This window comes from Odontesthes bonariensis, chromosome 11, assembly GCF_027942865.1.
Source record: "Odontesthes bonariensis isolate fOdoBon6 chromosome 11, fOdoBon6.hap1, whole genome shotgun sequence".
Lineage (NCBI taxonomy): Eukaryota > Metazoa > Chordata > Actinopteri > Atheriniformes > Atherinopsidae > Odontesthes > Odontesthes bonariensis.
The window spans coordinates 13,166,200-13,186,018 of NC_134516.1; the positions used below are offsets into that span (position 1 = coordinate 13,166,200).

The window sequence follows — 19,819 nt, forward strand, 5'->3', positions numbered from 1 at the left end:
AAGTTCCTGGTTGGTACAAAGCTAGCATAAGAACAACTGAAGTTAATCATTTGAAAGGTCGCTTTGGTATCATTCTGTTCTCTTAAAATTAAAATGTTGACTGCATACTCAGATTTACCAAGTTGCTTTAAGTTCTGCTCAGTCGAATTGTTCAAGTTTCAGAAACCTTTGTGCAACAAAATGCATGTGGTCAGTATAAACAAGTACGACTTACTACTAGCTTAAAATTCTGTGTAGAAGTTTAAACATTGAACAGTTGATTAACATTTTAATAATCTCCAACTTATATATGTTCTATCTACTTCTTGGGGTTGGCTGTAAATGAAGTGTGCCACTTCGGCGCCATCGCTCCACGAACAGTGCTCCTTTTATGGACATTCATTTTTTTTTTTTTTATTTGGACGTGTTCTTAGGGTCATTGTCGTGTTGAAAGGTGAAAATCCTCTTCATCTTCAGCTTTTCTAGCAGACGCCTGAAGGTTTTGGGCCAAAAGTGACTGGTATTTGGAACGGTTCATAATTCCCTCCACCTTGAAGAAAGCTCCAGTTCCAACTGAGGAAAAGTAACCCCACAGCATGACACTGCCACCACCTTGTGTAACGGGTTGGCTGTTGATTCCACTTCCACAGTGACTGCCAATCATATTTAACTGTATTCATGTATCATGGACGCTCACTGGTTGGCAGGGCTCTCCTCAGCACATAAATATGGGCTGTGATGTCGGCGCAGCGCCAGCACACGAGGATTGAGTCTATGATGGGTTTATTAAACAAAGCACATGTAGCGTTATATTGAAACCGTATGTAATGATACAGTTAGCAGGATATTATGCTCAGTAAGATGGCGACAGCATTGCATTTAACTAAATTTTTTGAAAAGGTTTTATTTTATAATGTTAATATAATGTATATTCTAAACATTTGCAAACTTTCTCTCATGAAGCCGTGCTGAACGAGTGCTGTGCTTGACCATGAGCTGACCAGTCGGTTTCCATATAATTTTACAGGCAATGAAAGTCCCCTCCTGAAGCTGAAAGAGTGTTGGTCCTTCTTAAAAACATGACACAACGCATACAAAGGTAACACTTGCCTCACCGTGGATAGGGTGTATAGTGTTGTTTATTCCGTCGGACGTACCTTTCCGAATTTAAATTCCACCCTTATCCTGACGGATACCGTTCAACAACTGGATCTCTTTGATGCTTTGTAATCTCCCTGCAAATAATGGCTTTTGCTGTAGCAGGCAACGGAGTAAATCTCAGGAAAATCCTTTTAGGACAGCTGAACTTTATTTGGGGTTAGTCAGTCTCTTTAATTGATGGCAGGTGTGTACCCAGGAGGACTGAATGCTCTGATTAAATCAAAAGGTGTTTCAACAAAGTATTAATTTAAGGGTGTGCACACTTATGCAACCAGCTATTTGTACGTTTATCATTTCTTAGATTTTTTTCCCCCGAACAGATTTGCATGTTTTTCAAGTGAATTGGTCTCATTTTTTTAACATCACAAAAACCTGGCATTTTTAACAGGGGTGTGTACACTTTTTCTATCTACTGTATGCACTATAACTGAACGCCAGCTTTTGGAGAAAGGCAGAACTCTTTGTTGCTCTGACTTATCCTTAAATTATCTCTATATACACTGCCCTGTCTCCAGATAGGGTAGTTTGTTATGCTATCTGCGTAAAGAGAAATCCATCATTGTGCGGGGACGTGTGAGCACAGTGGAGCCTCTGGGCTGCAGCCTCTGTAGCAGTGACCTTCGTCTGGGCAATTGTATTTCAGAGCAGTCTAACCTGAGACGATTCCTGAGGCGCTACTTGGCGCCACGTGAGCCACTGTGACTCACTGACCCAAAAATAAAATGCGTCTCAGTAAATTCGAGCCAGTGTAACAAGGACAACAGAAGGCGTGTGGATGGTTTAAAATTCAAAGCTTAATTTCAGTATTTCTATAGGTAACTTTTGAAAAATAAACAAAGCTTTTTTTCTTTAGGGAGAGGGAAATCCATCAACATTCTTTGTGCTTTTGTTCTTTTAGCTTCAGATTTATTATTCTATTCTGCCTCGTCTCCGAATTGACTGAAGTGCACCTGCAGGGTCTCATGACCGGTTATATCACAGACATCGACCCAAAAGTTTTGGCGATGCTGGAGCGTAGACTTGTGTAAGACCGCCCTCTGCTGACTAAATATAGACGTGCACACATGCAATAACTTGTGGAATCAGGTGACTGAGGATTTTTATGCATCCTAATGTTTGTTGTTTTGAAATGATCAAAAGATATACATAAGAGGGTCCTACCTGCAGCACTACCAGTGCAACATTTCCATTTACACACAGTGTCTGTGAAAGTCTGTCTGTGTGGCCCAAAATAATTACAATAAAAAAATAATAATAATTTAGATCTACCCTCGGTTGGTCCATGTAGACTTGCCCCTCACTGCCCTGACGACTTGCCCTGCAGCTGGGCGCTGCTAAGGTGCTCAGGGACGGAGAGAGCTCAACTGACGCTCCGGTGAGTAGGTTTTGCAGCGGTATTTGTTTGTGAACACCGCGGTTCTTGCAAGATGACTGACGAAGTTAGTGAAGTGACTCTGCACACACTCTCATAAGTTATGAGAAGACGTCGTGCTCAGCGTGCTGAGGGGGATGTCTGTATGCCTGTATGTATGGCTTCTTTTTGTTTCTCTATGTTTCTTTTTCATGGGCAAAGTGCATGAGAGAGATGAATAATTTTACCGTCAAGTGAGTTGCAGTGTTTTTCCTACATGTATGTTTCTAGATGCAATGAGGCATAGGTTATTTCACTAAAACTATTCAATGTAGCCTACATGCTTATTCACATCATTTTGGACTATATTAGTATAAATACAACAACAATGACAATAATAATTAGAAGAATTTGAATTGTGATTTTCTCAACCTCTCATTTAAACAAATCAGTACTTGTTTATAACATTTGTATACACACAAATTACATATAATATGCACAAATATAAAATATATAACTTTTATAACCTTGCTGTCTTGAGAAAAGTGGATAGTTAAGCACAAATACATTTAAATTCATAATTTCTATGATTTAATTATTTTTTACTTCATTATCAGCACTACGAATAATTAAGGGCACATTATGAATCAGCACCATGGAGCAAATTCATAGCTATACCGCGTATGCCTTGAAAAAAGTATGAAATGTCACTGTGTGTGTGTTTTATGTACGTTAGATTATAGTTTATCAATCATATTTCATTCTGCCTGAGATGCCTCGTAAGGAGAGGACGATAAAGCAAAAACAAAAGGAGTGTTTCAAATTCGTGCTCCATGTGCCCCCTTTTGACTTTGAGAACCTGTCCCTCCAAAGGTCTCTGCACGGCCCTGCTGCACATCTTATTGATCCCAAAAGGTCATTAGTCTAATGCTGCGTGTACACCAAGAGCGACCTACGCTACCTGAGCGCCGGAAATCATTATGTTTCTATGGAGGGTGAGCTACCTGGGCGACCAGAGTGGATTCGCCAGTGGCGAAGAGAACTGAGCTACCAGAGCGGATTCCAGCGATTAAACTCAAGCTAACATTATGGTAATGAGCTATGACGCGTTTCGACGAAAACCAATGACAATCCACAGATTGTAGGGGTCCGACAATCCGCGGGGTTCGCGGAAACAGACGTGTAAACTTTGGTTCCTATCCAAACAATAGTCGTTTAATCCTGAGACTGTTGCAATTGCCGTGTTGAGTGCCTCAATACAATAGTGTAGTAACCCCACGTATACCTTTCTCACTGCAATTAAGTTTTATTTCGGAATTATTTCGGATTTTATTTCGAATTTAGTTTCTTTTTCACAGCTGCCTCTGCTATTCCTGCTCTTCTCAGGTGTACCTAATGTAGTTTTACATCATTTGTAACGTGATGTATATCTTGTATAACAAATTGTAAATAACAACACGTTTATTTGTGTCCCTGCCCTCACTTTCCTCATGTTTTTTTCCACGGGGGTGCTGCACAGCCGCGGGGCCTTTAAAAATTGAATATTCTAAATGTGACGTCACGAGCTACCAAAGCTACCAAAGCAAATTCTCAAGCGAAACTTCTCCAGCTACTTCCGCTACCAGGTAGCGTAGGTCGCTCTTGGTGTACACGCAGCATAAGGCTACACTACTCCTTTATCACGGCAACAGTAGCACTGATAACATTAGTGCTGCGACTACTGTGCCGATTAAAAAAAATAAATAACAAGAAATAAATCTGTTCCACGAAAGATAGAAATTAACATAAAAATGGTGGAGAGACACTTGTGTGATCTTGGACTGACGAAGACTGCGCATTAAAGTGTTTGTCAGCATCAGCGAGCTGTTCGCAGATTTTCTCTCTGCCACTGCAGCTCTGGCTTAAAGTGTTAAAATCACACTGTGCTTCACACAGTCAGGAGACTGTGTGGGGAACTTGGTGTGACTCTTCAGTTCACACACAACCTGGTTCGCACTTGTTTGAAGTGTGGGCTGTGCACATAGCGGCTCCGCTCTGATACTGACATGTACTAACAACTAATGTGAAATGAGAATCTAGTCAAGCAGCTGCTCCTTCTCGCCTTTATTAGGCGTTAAATGTGTGGACTTTATTGTTGTTTGGTGTTTCTTCTGAGCGAGTGGGCGAGGTTAAAGCACATCAAGGGCTGACTTGATAATTAGGTTTATGAGCATCTCCAGCACGGTGAAAATGATAATGATGATGATGATGATGATGATGACAGTTAAGACTACATTAGTCACCTCCCTCCTCCGCTCACATGCTGACAAGCTTTTTTACTCCATGTTCATCTCCACGGTAACAGATGGTGGTGGCAACACGGGGCTGATGTTAATATTCAGTGATTGCGATGGTGGTTCGGCACCGCACGGGCAGCTGAACCCTGAGAAGATGGCAATCTGTGCACTTTCCCAGGTCTTAGGGTTCGGAGTTAGAGCAGTTGCTCCTTCATGCGAGATTTTGCATCATATCTTGAATATACACATGCAGCAGGGTCTGTACAGAGGTGGTAGAAATGTATTTTTTTTTCATTCATTTCCATGAATATTAAAAGGTTTTCTTCTTTTTTTTTCCTTACGTGTGACAGGCAGGCGGTGGTTTAGATTTTTCTGAATTATTCAAAAATTGGATTATTCATGACCATCGACTACAGCTCAAGATAAATACAATGTTAGAGAATAAAAACTGCAATTTTTTTCACACAGCATCCCGCGAGTACTGGCTGCAGCTACCAATATCGGACAGATCGAGCAAAGCAGTTTCAAGCCTGATTTATGGTCGGAAACCAGGTCGTCTGCGTGTGTGTCGCAGTTAACGCAGACATGCCCCCGCCCCCCCCACGTAGACACTACGCAGACACTCTGGTGCACCTCCTCAAAATTGTAACTCACCGCAGACAGTGCCGCAGACATCAGAGAGTCTCTATTATGAGGAGAGGGAAAACTGGCGGCTGTTTCCGGGTGGTACTGCACTCTAGGGGCGCCAACGAAGCAATGCAGAGCACGCCAAACTCTATGGTGGTACTATGAAATCCACCTTAGATCCAGCCATTGCTTTTGATAGAATTTTTTATATTTTTTCATTTTAATTTTCCTAAAGGCAGGATAAATTATCCTTACAATCGGCACTTGGTTTGATTTTTTAGACTCACTAGATTTGTTTAAAATACACATTTATTGTCAGTATTGCATCCCGAGTGACGTCACGCATGTGGCATCACTTTACGGCATGGTCAGTCCTAGCGCTGAGCTAGCAGAGAGGGGTTAGCTCAAATAGTTACAGATTTCAGCACAGCCCTTTTACATACTCTCTGACTAGCCTCTGGTTTAGCTTTGGTTGTGGTTAGCAGCACCAGGTTAGCACTCTGGCACAGTGGACGAGTGCCGTAAAGCAGCCGGTCGTAATCAGCCGTGCGTTCTTCAGATTCCGTTAGCTAGATGCTACCGGAGACTGACTCGCAAATGCCAGACCTGTAAGAAAACAGAAAGCTATAACTCCCAGGTTATTGTACTTTCGATATAAATCCACATCCCTCTGTCAGATATCACAGTATTATTTTCAGGTTTCAGCCGCTAGCGGGGACATTTTTTGAGTTATTAGCGCCAGCCCTATGGAAAATGGTCATTCTGCACTCGCTCGCCAGCGCCCCCAGACAAAATCAACTGAACTGCAGCCAATTTTTTTATAATGGGGCGAATAGGAAGTGGAACGGCTGTCTGTAAAAGGGCTGTGCAGACATCGCCGCAGGGAGGAGAGAAATGAGACCTCTGATTGGTCAACTCTACATCCGCTCTACACTATGCGTATTTCCGGTTTGCTAACCGGCTAATGGTGACGCTAACCGTGCTAACCGTGACGATTCTTTCGCCTCTCTGCCAGCTCCAGTAGTAGCAATATTTCTTCTATTTCTAGATCGATCAGCTGCATCTCAATCAAAGTGCGCATTCGTCCAGTCGCCATTGTTGTTGAATGACCTCCGTAACCGTAACACCCACAATCCTAGCTTGTTCGTGATTGTCCCTCTTGCGTTGTGGCGTGGGATTTACATAGCGCAGACAGCGCTTCAAAGCATAAATCAAAAATAACTGCGTCGTGTCTGCGACAAGCTCACTGCGACACACTGCTGCGAAGTATACACGAGCCTTCAGGATGGAATGAAAGTCTCTACATTCTGCAGTGGACAAAAAAAACAACCCACTTACCAACCTGGTCTCACAGCAAAACACGAAACGGACACAAAAACTTTTTCTTATTTTTTCCTTATTTATATTTTTGCGCTAAAAGACATGAAAATAAATCCATGCAAAAATGACCACAATTCCCGAGTATTACCGCATTTTGTCAAACACTTGGTTAAGACTCTGGATTAAAGGTGAAATGGAAAACCTCTGGTTGAGTTTAGGAAAACGTCAGTGGTTGCACTAAAACAGGCCTTGTTTTGGATTAATGGACCCCCGAGTCTCACCTCTTTGGCTAAACACAAAAAAAGGCTCCTGACAAAAGAAACCACATGTCCTGCTTCGGTACATGACTTTGGAAGTCATGATGGATGGCATGAGAAAACGAGTATTTTTTTTGTTTGTGTGTTTTCTGTCTGTCTGTGTTGGGTTTTGCTGTGGGATCAAGCTGCTTTAGAGTAAGTCCAGGTTTGTGTCTTTTTTAGAAATAGACTTTAATTTCCAAATGACTCATAAGTATCTAGATATTTCACGGCAATCTTTCGCCAATTTGATTAGAACTGTACAACATTTCACCTACAACACATTCACTGGGTTGGATGGAAGATGAGCTCTTGGTCAATAGCTGTATAATCAATAGCTTTATGACAATTTCATGAAACGTTGTGAGATTGTTGCTACTTGTCATATCATGTAAAATAAATAAATAAATAAGAAATTTGGGGGCACCTCATGGGGTATTGATATGGAAAGCCAAAATGGTAAAAATTTACACCTACAAAGCCTAAATCAGTTCTCGATTTGCAAGGTCTGTCCCTGTTATTTATTCATTGGGTGAAAAACATTAAAATTCATCAGCTGGGGCTGACTATCATTATTAGACACCACCTGGGGTCCGTTTCACAAAGCAGGTTTAACAAACTCTGAGTCTATTCCTGAACTCTGAGTTGATCTGCTCTGAGATAGAAAACCCTGAGTTTTCGGTTCCAGAAACGCTGATTTGAGTGAGTTTAGTCAACTCTGAGTAGTTTCACCTTGATTTTAGTGCGTGCACCACAACTTTAAAAAGCCAGCATCAATGGAGCTATTAATAATCTATTAAAGCTACAGTCTGCAAGATTTGTTGTTGTCATACGTAAAGTCCTACTTTTTGGCATTTTAAGAGTTTACATGATCTATCAGAACGCTTGAAGTTGAAAACGGTGACCTCCGTAGTCGCAAAATGCAAGAAATGCTTATTTTTTAACCGAAAAATAAAAAGTTATTCAACTTCCTGTCCCGCCCCTTCAAAACACATGAGAACTCGTGCACGTCTACGTGCACGCCAGATGCGCCTACACGACTCCTCATTCATCAACTCACCTGTCATTTGCGATCATGGAAGACACAGTAAGTAGACAAGCCCGTAATGAAGTTCAATAGTCCAGATAAATAAGCGTGGGGACGAGCCTACCTTGAATCGCGCGTGCACAATCGGTGATTGACAGGCAGCAGAGCCCAGCTCGTAACCTGATTGGTTACCTTTTACCGGTCCGGTCTGCAATTTTGTAAACAAACCTGCTGGCTTTGGAGGGACCTAGCGGGACATATAGGGGACCTAGAGAACTCTTTTTTTTTTGTATTGGGGTATTTAATGTACTACTTTCAGAATCCCCGGACAGTTCCAGGCATTATGCTTGAAAAAGAGTTGCAGACTGCAGCTTTAAGAAATGTGCTCATTTGCGGAATTATTATCAGTTGAGTAAAGAAGGTTTTAAACTTACTAGAAAAGAGTCTCTATTTCTAGAATCTTGATTAATACTCCTGATTTAGAAGGGTTTTTGCTAACGCATCACAATTATTTTCTGAATGTGCTTATTTGCAGAGTTATAATCAGTGACTTACCCTCTCGGAAAGAGTTTCTGTTCCGAGTAAAATGATGGAATAGTCCTGATTTCAAAGTGGAGCTTAAGCATTAGAATTATGTTTACTATTTCCACATGCCTGTGCAATGAAGATTTGCTTGCTGCTTTAATTGCAAAGAAGACCAGCTTACACATAAGCTTACATAATGATACATGAAGTCACTTCAAAAGGGGATGACAGAAATCTCCTAGCTGGTTGTGCTACATCTCAAAAGGTAAGTGGCTCTTGCAGTTTGGGGGGTGACTGCTAAAGTCTTGCTACTGCTAATACAGATGTGACACAATACAGAAGAATACATTCCTACCACAGTTATTTGACTGAATTAGTTGAAATGATAAAATCACTTCAAAAGGGGGATTGTTAAAATTGGCTTATTTCATAGACATTATAAGTGAAACGGTCCCAGTACTTTTCCAGGAAAGACACGAGACATGACCTTAACTGAGACTGACCCAGACAGAACAGGGAACCCTGAGATCCAGGTGCAAAAAGCACACACACACACATTATTTGGGTTACTCAGAGATATTATTTGGCTTATGACGAAGAGCCTACTCATATCCAATCACATTTGATCAACAAGGGATCCACCGTGTGAAACTATGAGACATATATACAAAATGTAACCGGAAATGAGGGGCTCGATCTGACGGATTCCTGCGAGAGTTCTGTCATACCGAGACCAGCGCTGAAATACTTGACTTGTTGCCATCAATTAAAGACTTAATTTTCACTTGAATTACTCCGGTCCGTTCTTGAGCTTCCAACTAAAAGAATCGTATCTAACAATGGTGATTCAACGAGTCACCATGGCAACAGGGAAGAGGAGGGGCTACGTTTTTCACCAACCTCGAATTGTAAATCTTAATGCGCTCATACGGCGAGTTTCAACACGTTTTTAGAAAGAAGTGCAACACCGCTGCAGCAGCAAAAGTGTAAGTTTAAATGTAGTCCTTTGCAATGACAATAATATTACAGGGGAAAACTGCTTGAATGGTGAGACCTCGGCATGGAGGTACCTCATTTTGATCATGTTTTACACTGTAAAGTAAATATTAAGTGGCTAATTCACTGTGCAGTTGTTTTATTCCCAACATAATGCTGTTTTCACACACATAAATGTCTTCTCATCTATATCATGTTCTCTTAAATAATTAAGCCTATTTAAACTAACACAGACTTCTACTGAGCCAACAGAAAGAAGGCAGATGCCCGTAAAACGGGTGGTGGCCCAGCACCCATGGCCGTAGCAACATTAGAGGACAGCGAGGTCTGGACCTCCCTTATTTCATTTTTTATTTTTTTTGGACCGCCAAAAATGCCCAACTGAATCAAACATAAAAAACCTCAAAACCTCTATGAAACGTGCTTTGCAGATTGTGGTTAACATCCATGGGCTTTGTTTTCGTTTTTGCCTGTGTGAGTGAAAAAGACTGTGCGAGTGGAGTGGTGCGACTCGTGGAAGAGAACGCAATTCAGCAGACAGTTAGTACAGTACATTTAAAAAAATAAATGCTGGTTTATACAATTAAAAGACATTTAAACAATACAACTCTTGTGTGACCAGTAATTTAATAAATACATTAAAAAATATAAATATATATTGTACATATACATAAATGTAGGCTATATATTAAAAACTATATAATTTAGAATATATATATATATATTTATTGTAAAAATTTCGGCGCGCGCATCATGTACCTCGCCTATTCCAAAATCCTGGCTACGGCCCTGCCAGCACCGCCACCTCTAACGGGAGGCCAGTGGCTGAGAAAATCCCTGGAGGGAGTCCACCCCCAAGACACAAGTGTCTTTATAAAATACAATAGGCCTATATATATCTATTTTTAAGCCTATTCATACAAATATTTATTTGTCTTTTATGTCTTTTTTTCTTTTGTCCCAACAAAATTCTGATGGTGCCGCTCAAAAAGATAATTGTCTGTAAATCTGAGAACCATCTCCCGATGAATATTTAATTCTCTGCGCAATAATGCTGCACCTTCATCCACGGGATCGTTGTCAAAAGGACATACCATGTTGGTGAAAAAAGTCTCCTCCTACTTTGCCTAATGGACTTCTAGAAGTAGAAGAACTCGCTCTGCCGACTGAATGAGGAAATCAAATGGCGTGTGTGGCTGAAAGAGGGCGGAGACTGAGAGAAACTCAAGGTTTCTCGAGTAAAACATGGTCCCGACCAGGTTAGGTTCAGAGAGTCTGTTACTACGGTAACTGACCGAGAGGTTACCCCTCTTTCTCGGGGTTGAGTTACCTCCCTTTGTGAAACGGAAAACTCAGAGTTTACTTCATCTCAGGGTTAATAAACTCAGAGTTTTCACTAAACCTGCTACGTGAAACGGACCTCTGGTGATGTTCGAACAGAGTTTTTAGTGTACTATACATCGCAAGTACCCCTGACTGCAGACCGCAGATCGGGGAGGAGATCAACGTTGAGGGGGCGGAACGTTGAGGGGGCGGGGCTCAAAGTTGAGGGGGCGGAGCTCAATGACTCCTTTGCGGGTGCCATCTGGTGGCGGAGACCATGCAGCACATTCACAAACAGCAAGCAGCACCGAGTTGCCTAAAATAAGGAATCAATTATAACTGTATATAAAACAATTATAATAATATATATTAGATATATAATTATATATATGAAACAATTATATATATTATATATATATATATATATATATATATATATATAAGCACACAGTTTGACCAATCAACTATCTGCAGACTGAGATCAGCTGATTATCTGAGTCAAGACTGTCGTACTGTTGCCTGTTTGGGATGAAAACCTGCAGCTGGTGATGGAAATTGAATCATTTTGAACCATTGTCTCATAAAGTGGTTCACTACCCGAAGCTTCATTCAATTCCCTTGGGTTACATATACTGGCAGTAGCGATTGTTGCTCCAAATAAAGCAAATATGATACATCTCTTCTGTATATAATAACACAATAATTTAAAAACAATGTGAAAAATGTTGGTTTGTCATTCATATTTTCTTTGGGAGTGTGCTTGGTGTAATAAAGAGGGTGCTTGTGTTACTTCACGTGTTTTTATTCAAGAAAAGTAGTTTTTTTTTTGTTTTTTTTTTAGAGTTTGAAGCATGCTTCAGTGTTATTTATTTTTAAAAAAAACGAGTGTAGGGGCATAGTACTATAAATTATTTTATGAGACACGCATCTCTCTTTTTTTAAATAAAAAATTGACAGTTCTCGTTTATTTTTGAAAACCGGAAGTTACCACATGCTGTTGAAAGTTAGCGCTGAGTTTCTCAGTCGTCTCCGTGGTGTAAGATAATAACTAAGCTAATAACTAAGAACACAGTGTATCGTCACAGAGAGCATAGCATATTTTAAAATGAAAAAAATGTTACTTTCTTCCTTGTCTGTCACAAATATTGCAAAATAGCACATTAAAAAACGAATCTACTTCTTCTCCTCCACACAGTCTTCTTCTGCGGTTCAATGTGTTGTTCTATGTTGAGCATCAACGTTAAGCATCGCCACCAGATGGCACCCGCAAAGGAGTCATTGAGCTCCGCCCCCTCAACGTTCCGCCCCCTCAACGTTGATATCCGCCCCGATCTGCGGTCTGCAGTCAGGGGCTACTCATACATCGTGGAAAAGCAGACAAAATGTGACGCATTCGGTCAACGATATCTCGCCCCCAGGACTTCGAACCATTATTTTAAGAACACAAAGATGAGCTACTTGACGGTAATTATCACCAAGCAGACATGTAATAGTGAGTATAAAATCCCTATAAGGGCATAGAAATATAAGAAAATATCTTAATAAGGGAGATTTAAATCTAATTTTGACAAATTATTATGTTAAGTGATTCGTTTTTTTGTATTTGTCTTGCAGCAGAAGTTCAAGTCTTGGGTAAATTTAAAGATGCGCTAATTGAGTAAGCAGATAGTGCTGCACTGGTATCAAAATGTAAGTAGGTGCAATGAGTGGCTCACTTTTAGAAAATTCATACAGACAGATTACTTTCCTATTTCTTGTTTGGTGCCTTTATTCAGGCTGTGAGCTCAAGGTCAAGCTTTAAAAAAAAAGAAAGGGAAAAAAAAGAGAATGACAGCGGGCTGTCATGAAAGAAACCTTTCAATGTCTTCATAGTTTAAAGCAATGCTTGTTGCTTCAACAAGTGACTCACAGCAAATTCCAGGGTATGAGCACTCCCACTCTTCTGACCCTGAACAAATGGGATTCAACTGAGATATATATGATACAAATGTTGAAGTTACTTAGCAACAACCACCATGATCATGGCAGCAACTGAAAATGAGGAGACGGAGATGGAGAGTTAAAGAATATAATAAGCCACTCTTCATATTTTATTCAACTGTCATAAATATCTTTGCATCTGTTATTTATTGTTAAGCATAGAAATGAGAGAAAATGCTCTAGCTTTGTATTTTAAAATCCTTTTAACAAGAAGATTTCCTCATAAAAGACTAACATTTCAACATATTAGTCACATGGTTCAACCGCATTAACAATATTACTTTAATTTTTCATATAAATTGCACTCGGGCATGATCAGACTCAAGATCTGCCTCAATTTGAACACTCTTCACACCACCTCTGATGAATTTCAATTCCAGGTTTCCCAGTTCCAGTTTGGATGCTGTGTAAAAATACAATGATCTGTAAAATTTCATAAACCAAAGTTTACTTCACAGTAGAACAAAAAACTCACATCAAATGTTGAATGTAAGGCAGTTTGCTGTTTCTTGAAAAATACTTATTTTGAGGCAACAGATCTAAAAAAAAAAAGGTTGAGATGAGGACAAAAAAAGATTCTGGAAAATTAACTGGTATCAGATTATGTTGCAAGTAAGTTCATTTGGCAACCATAGCACCATAGGAAGGCAGAGTCTCTTAGAAGGTCTCACACAGCATCCCAACTTTCTTGGAATTGGGGTTTGCATTTAACTTTTCTTAAAAGGTTAAATTGAATATTTTGATTATTTTCCCTGGGCAGACAATAAAAATATAAGTCAAATGAAGAAATAATTTAGTAAGTATGAAATTAAACTTAGAGTATAGTATAACATTTTTCAGTCACGTTTCTTGACTGCGTGATCTAATTTCTGCATTTGATACTGCAGATGATAGGATTTTGGTTGACAGGCTCAGGGAGTGGGTGGGCATTTCGGCAGGAACCAAAGTGAACTTTTCAGTTAATTCACCTGAACCTGTGTTCTCAGGTGATCCCCAAGGTTCTGTTCTGGGTCCAGTGCTGTTTGCACTGTACACAAATCCGTTAGGTCTTACAATAAGCACATTTATGAATGTATCCTATTACTGTTACAAAGATAATATTCAGTTATATGTTTCATCTAAGCCTGCTGATCTTTCAAAGATATCCAGCCTTCTGAGCTGCATACAGTCCATAAAAGATTGAATGGCTGACAACTTTCTTCAGCTCCAGCTGGTTTTAGCCCAGAGGTGATAAGAGAATATTGATTCTCTGTCACCTTAAGTCAAGCCATCTTTGCATTATCTGGGGGGATCTATGAGCTTGGGTTTGAGACTGGATCAGCATGTAAATAGTTTAGTTCGCTGTTTTTACCAACTCAGCAATGTTTCTAAAAATCTGTCCTTGGATCTCTTGTAGAGATGGAAATGCTTATCTATGCTTTTCGTTTAATCTTTTTTTTAATCTTCTCAAACACTACGTGATACTTGTTCATGAAAGATGCTATATATTTTACTGACTAACACTGATACTGTAAATCTCACTGGATGTTATGAGTAGAAGAGCTACCATAAACTTCCGAACACTCAAAGCAACCCAGTCTCGTGGTAAAGCACAATATGAATAACTGAGTTTATGCTGTTGGATATAATTATGCATTGTTTTGTGTACTACCTGAACAAGATTTGCAAATAGGATCCGATCTACGAGTCATTTACAATGTCACATTGTAACAACTCGTTACGGATGGGCTCAATAGTCAAATAGCATTGTAGTGGGAATCAGTGGCAGACGTCATTAATGTCATGTGGACATCCATTGTACGTCCTTTGTCTCATAGGTTACAATTGAGATTACTTGCAACTTCCCTTGAGCTGTTTTCGTGACTGAAACAGACGCTGCAGTTGGCTCGTCTTTGTGAAAACTCTGCCTCAGAACAGATATCTCCTGCCAGTGAGGTCATTCGTATACGTCTGTTGTCACATTTGAACTTCTGATATAAAATCTTTTCAACCTTAATACAGCAGCAAACAACTATTTGCTATAAGACAAAGCTGTGTGTCGATGTTATCAGAGTGCAGTCTTTCTCCCTGTTGTGCATCGTATCTCAGGCTCATAAACTCTGTTGGATTCAAAATCTTTCAGTGCGAGCAGTTTTTCCCCCGCTGAGTAACGCAACATCTTTGGCTCATGGGGGCTCCCAGAAAGAGGTGATGATCTTATTCAAAACTGTCCTTTCTAATCTGAGATAAAAGACGTGTAAGCCGTTTCAAAGGCTGCAGATTACACAAGCGTTCACTTAGGATTTTGGCTCGGTTTCGGTCTGACTTGTTGCTGCTCCAAGCACATTCCCCTTTTAAAACCCATATTTGTTAGTGAACATGCGCAAGAATGCGCAAATTCACACTAATACTGTACATCTGTATGCTTCTGTTGGTATGAGAAGCTCTGCAGCTCGGTGATGACAGGTGGATTATTAGGCTTTGACTTGATAACACAGGTTAAATCATGCGAATGAAAAGCCACAAAGCGTCTGTGCTCGTGTCTCAGCTTGTGTTGCTCTTTAAAACGACCTTTATGTCAAGTGAGGACTGGAACTTGTCCTGAAAAATGAATTCGCTGTGAGCAACACTTTGCTAGCTGACAATATCAGAACCAACATGTATCTGAGGAAATACTTGAAAAAGCGACACATTTCTTTGCATAAATTCTCGCTCTTATCGAGGCCCCTCCTGCCAGCTTACTGCCGTCCGGCTGTGGGGCTGCAGAGGCAGGATTGTGGAGGATTAGGCTCTGTTACCCCGTCTGAGAGATCTTCTCGCAGCTGCTAACCGCTTTGCATAAACTGCGAGCAATAATGAAGCACTTCAGTGATGGAGCCTTTGCTGTCACTGTGTCTCTGCAGGATAACATCAACATAAAACATTGCAGCACTTTGATTCTTTAATATCATTGAAGATCCAGCTGGAAGAAGTTTTATTTTGTCAGATGTTTTTTTTTCTTCTGAACAGTTAGATTTCCTTTGTTGTTATTTCTGTGTTTCTCAGGATGAATAGAATTATTTCCATAAAGTTCATTAAAGCAGTATGTGTGTTATGTATATTATAACATTGCAACAAAGTTATATTAGGCCGGCACCACATAAATTATAATGTAGAAGCGACAAAGTTTCACGTGTAAATTTCTTTTTTTTTCTATGTAAAACTGTAGAAGCTTTGAATAATTTAGTCCTTTAATCAGCTTTATAAAATTTCTGTTGGATCGAAGGATTAAATAATAAAGCTAACATGACAAGACAATCTTGTCAGAAAGGAATAAATGGTTTTGTGGAAATGCCTTATTGACCTGTATCTCTGATGCCACAAATAATTCATTTGTGAAAAAAGGAGTAAAAGTAATCGATATTTCTAATTTTGATTTAGATTTAATTTCTTTTAATCTGTTTTTATGGGAGACTTATTGACACAAATTGAGCTTAGTTACGATGTCCGTGACACTGACCAGAAAAGATTGTTACAAGATATGAGGCAAGAACGGGTTATGCATGCAGCAAATGGACATGCAGTTTTATTTTCTAAAGTGATTCTCTGGCAAATATACATTTTATGAACAAAAACTGAAGAACACATAACTCACCTCACATGTTGTAACCATTTATTTTGTCATTTTCACGTCGGCCTTGAGCCGTAACCTTTCTGTGGGTCATCTAACACTCTGAAATGAGGTGCAAACTGTGCATGCTGTGTGCCTTGACCTCGTGTTGAAGGTTTAGGCGATAGATCAGCCTCATCTGCAGGGCTCCATATTGTTTGGCTCCAGATATTGTGGATGTTACACTCGCTTGTTTGCGTGAGTAGATGTTGCTTGTGGACCAAACACATTTCTGCAAATTTTTGTAACAGCACGGATGTAGTATGGACTAGTGGCATCGAGTGAGACATAAAGCATCTGAGGAAGGATTGGAGCATAAGCATAACAGCCATTTGGTGCCCTGCCAATTTTAGCATTGGCTCCATGCTTTATCTTTTTCTTTTGTCACGGGAGATTGGACTGAAGAGAAGTTTCGGTGCAATCTGTTGGTTTCCTTAGCTAGGAAATTGTTTTTGAATTGGCTCTATATGAATGAATTGGATTCATTTTGAAATGAAATAATTGGATTTGATTGGATTATGACTACAATGAATTGAACTCCAGTTGGACTATATTATTCAAGTGCTTTGAGATGACATTTATTGTATTTTGGCGCTATATAAATAAAGCTGAATTAAATTGAATCGAATTGAATTGAATTTTGTTACATGCACAAATATTAAAACTGTTGCGTTTTCGATGTCCATTAACCCACACGTATAGGTTTCCATATGCACAATAGTTATTGTTCTTGAACAAAGTTTGTCCTTTCTCCGACCAATGGTGCGGAAAAACCTCTCAATGTGAGATCATTTCACGTTTTCATGAGTAAACTGCACTCAGTCAGAGTTGTGCTAAAGAATCTCTTCTCAAGTTTAGGCTTTCCTGCTGCTTATGCTTGTTGTGATGATGAAAAACACTATTCATCATGGAAAAGGCAACAGCATACCATCACAATCCACCAGTGAGGGTTTGTTTTCATGTATCTTTGGAAAAGCATAAATCTGCGACAGGGTCTTGTTATGCGTGAGACACCTTTTTGGGGAAATTAAAAAAAAAAAAAAAAAACATTAAGATGTGCAGGGAAAACTTCTGCCACTCTAATAGCAATTTCCAATAAAAGGTGGACATAGGCTTCTGGTTGAAAAATTATTCTATCGGGGAAGTTCCTTGAACCTGCATTCTATCGAATGACCAGCAGGGGGCAACTCTTATGGTTTCAAAAGACCTCGAGTTGTATAGAAATTGTGACTTTGATAACAATTTTTTTATGGGCTCATTGGCCAAATGACATGTTTTATGTCTTATTTCGTAGAAAAAAGATGTTCGTTTACCAAATTATGTTCCCATTTGGACTAAAATAGATGATGAAGCAGCATATGCTTTAGGGCAGCTGTCGTCATTGATAAGCTGCTGCATGTGAAGTTTGCATGAAAGAGCCACCATAAATGCTGGCGTTCAGCAAAGCAAAATGTTGACAAAATGCGTAACTCCAGGTATCAGAACCAGTCTTCTAAACCGTGGGTGATGTCATAGTGACTATGTCCATCTTGTTTATATAGTTTATGGTGCCAACATAAAAATGTTCTTATGTCTGCATTCGTTGATACTATCAGAGCTGCAAAATGAGGCAAAAAAGAACATCGCTTGCTGTTGAGTGCACTCAGTGGAAAATCAAAAGAAAAGGGACGTTAAATAACAGGGCAAGCAAAATCAGACTGATGTGTAATTTTACATTATTAAAATCCAAATAACTTTATCCCCACAAGTTTATTCTGCCTTTGAATTCATTAAGGGGGAGAGAAAAAATGAGAAAATTAGGCTTTTCAGATTGTCTGACATCTTGTAAAGAAAAGGTTTGAATAGCATTGACTCAAGGGCATAACCGGTTGAAACGGGGTGCGTTACGTCCATTTAGGTAATTTAGCATGATTAAAAGGCAATTCTTTGCAGATAATTTGATTCAAAGAAACAAAAAGAAAAATAATTCAAATATTGAGTATTTGGGGAAGAAAATGGAGATTGAAAGAGTGCTGCTTGTGTATGTTTTCTCTTTCATACTAGCTGTTGGACACACATTCAGCCTAACGACAAAATCCTCTTTTTGAAGATGTATTATGGAGCGCTGTGAATGAAAGCCGAACTGTTTGAGAGCGTGAAAGCACAGAAAGCCTTCTTACAGCTTGTGCAGCTACTGTGTACCAAAAAGACTTTGTCATCTTACTGTGATGCCAAGAAAAAAAAGAAAAAGAAGTGTGGAAAGTGTAGAGCCTTCACTGAGATGAAATGAACATGGAGAAACAACCACCACATGAGCAGATCTATCCTACCTTGGAATCTTTGGAGGGCTGACACTCGATTTGATGCGAGACGGATGCAGTTTGGTTCATCTTTGCTTCCCAGTTTCGTTGAATCCGAGCAAAACAGTAAAATCCTGAAGGAGCAGCTCGGTGTTGAAGTTTCCTCTGACTTCCTCTGGCTGACTGTCAGCTTGGGGCTGACCAATGCAGAATCTGCTGCTAATAATACTGAGACCTGAAGGCTGCAGAGCTTCTGCTCTCGGATTCTTCTTCTTCGTTCTCGCTGAAGCAGAAGCAACACATTCAAACAGACTGTCTGTTTTTCCCCCTTTTGTTTCTCTCTCTGGCTCTGAATGATCTCACTGCATTTCCATGCAGTACCCCCCACCGCTCTCCTCTTTCCTCTCTGCGTCTCTTTCCCTCTATAGCAACTATCTATTGCTACACATGCAGCTGATAGACGGTTCATAAACCAGGTTGTTTGCCAGTGCCTCCCACATATGAAGACGTTCTCTTGATCAGAATGCAAATTTGCTCCAGGCAAAGATTTTGCAGGCGTATGGTTTGAGCTTGTACATTCAAAGCGCCTCTCTTGGATTCAAAGCTTTCTTACATTTTTGTTTTCTTTCTTTCAAAGGACTCACTTTGAATTTATGCCGAACTTGAATCAAATGTTTGACCCTTCAGATCCTCCTTTTCTTTCCTTTAATGCACTCACTTTTTTCACTTTCAACCAAATTCAAACAATTGAGTCAAAAGAGTCCGAGCAGAGGGCAATCTTTCAAGCTACCCCTGAAAGATATTTGAAATTTTTAAAATTTCTTTTATTACCTTTGATGTGTCTGCAAACTGAAAATTGCCTTTCACAATGCATCCACCAGGCTTTCAGTAAGCTTAACTTCATCCGTCAGGGCCGCTTACATCCTGCGAAATAATAGCAGTTCCTTGGTGGAGTTCTTCCACAGCCTTTAGCAAGGTTGGTTTTTACAAAAACAAACCATTCATGAATTCCATCACGACTAAGCCTCATATACATACATGCAGTCTGTTA

General features: G+C 39.8%; 1 protein-coding gene across 1 annotated transcript in view; it reads right to left on the reverse strand.

The window, feature by feature from the left end:
* LOC142391653 (inactive dipeptidyl peptidase 10-like) overlaps window positions 1–19,195 on the reverse strand; it is a 109,840-nt gene extending 90,645 nt beyond the window's left edge. Inside the window, exon 1 of the mRNA XM_075477579.1 lies at window positions 18,799–19,195. Within this exon, the coding sequence (XP_075333694.1) occupies window positions 18,799–18,858 (60 nt within the window). The 5' untranslated portion in view covers window positions 18,859–19,195. The remainder of the gene's footprint in view (window positions 1–18,798) is intronic.
* Between the last annotated feature and the right edge of the window lie 624 nt (window positions 19,196–19,819).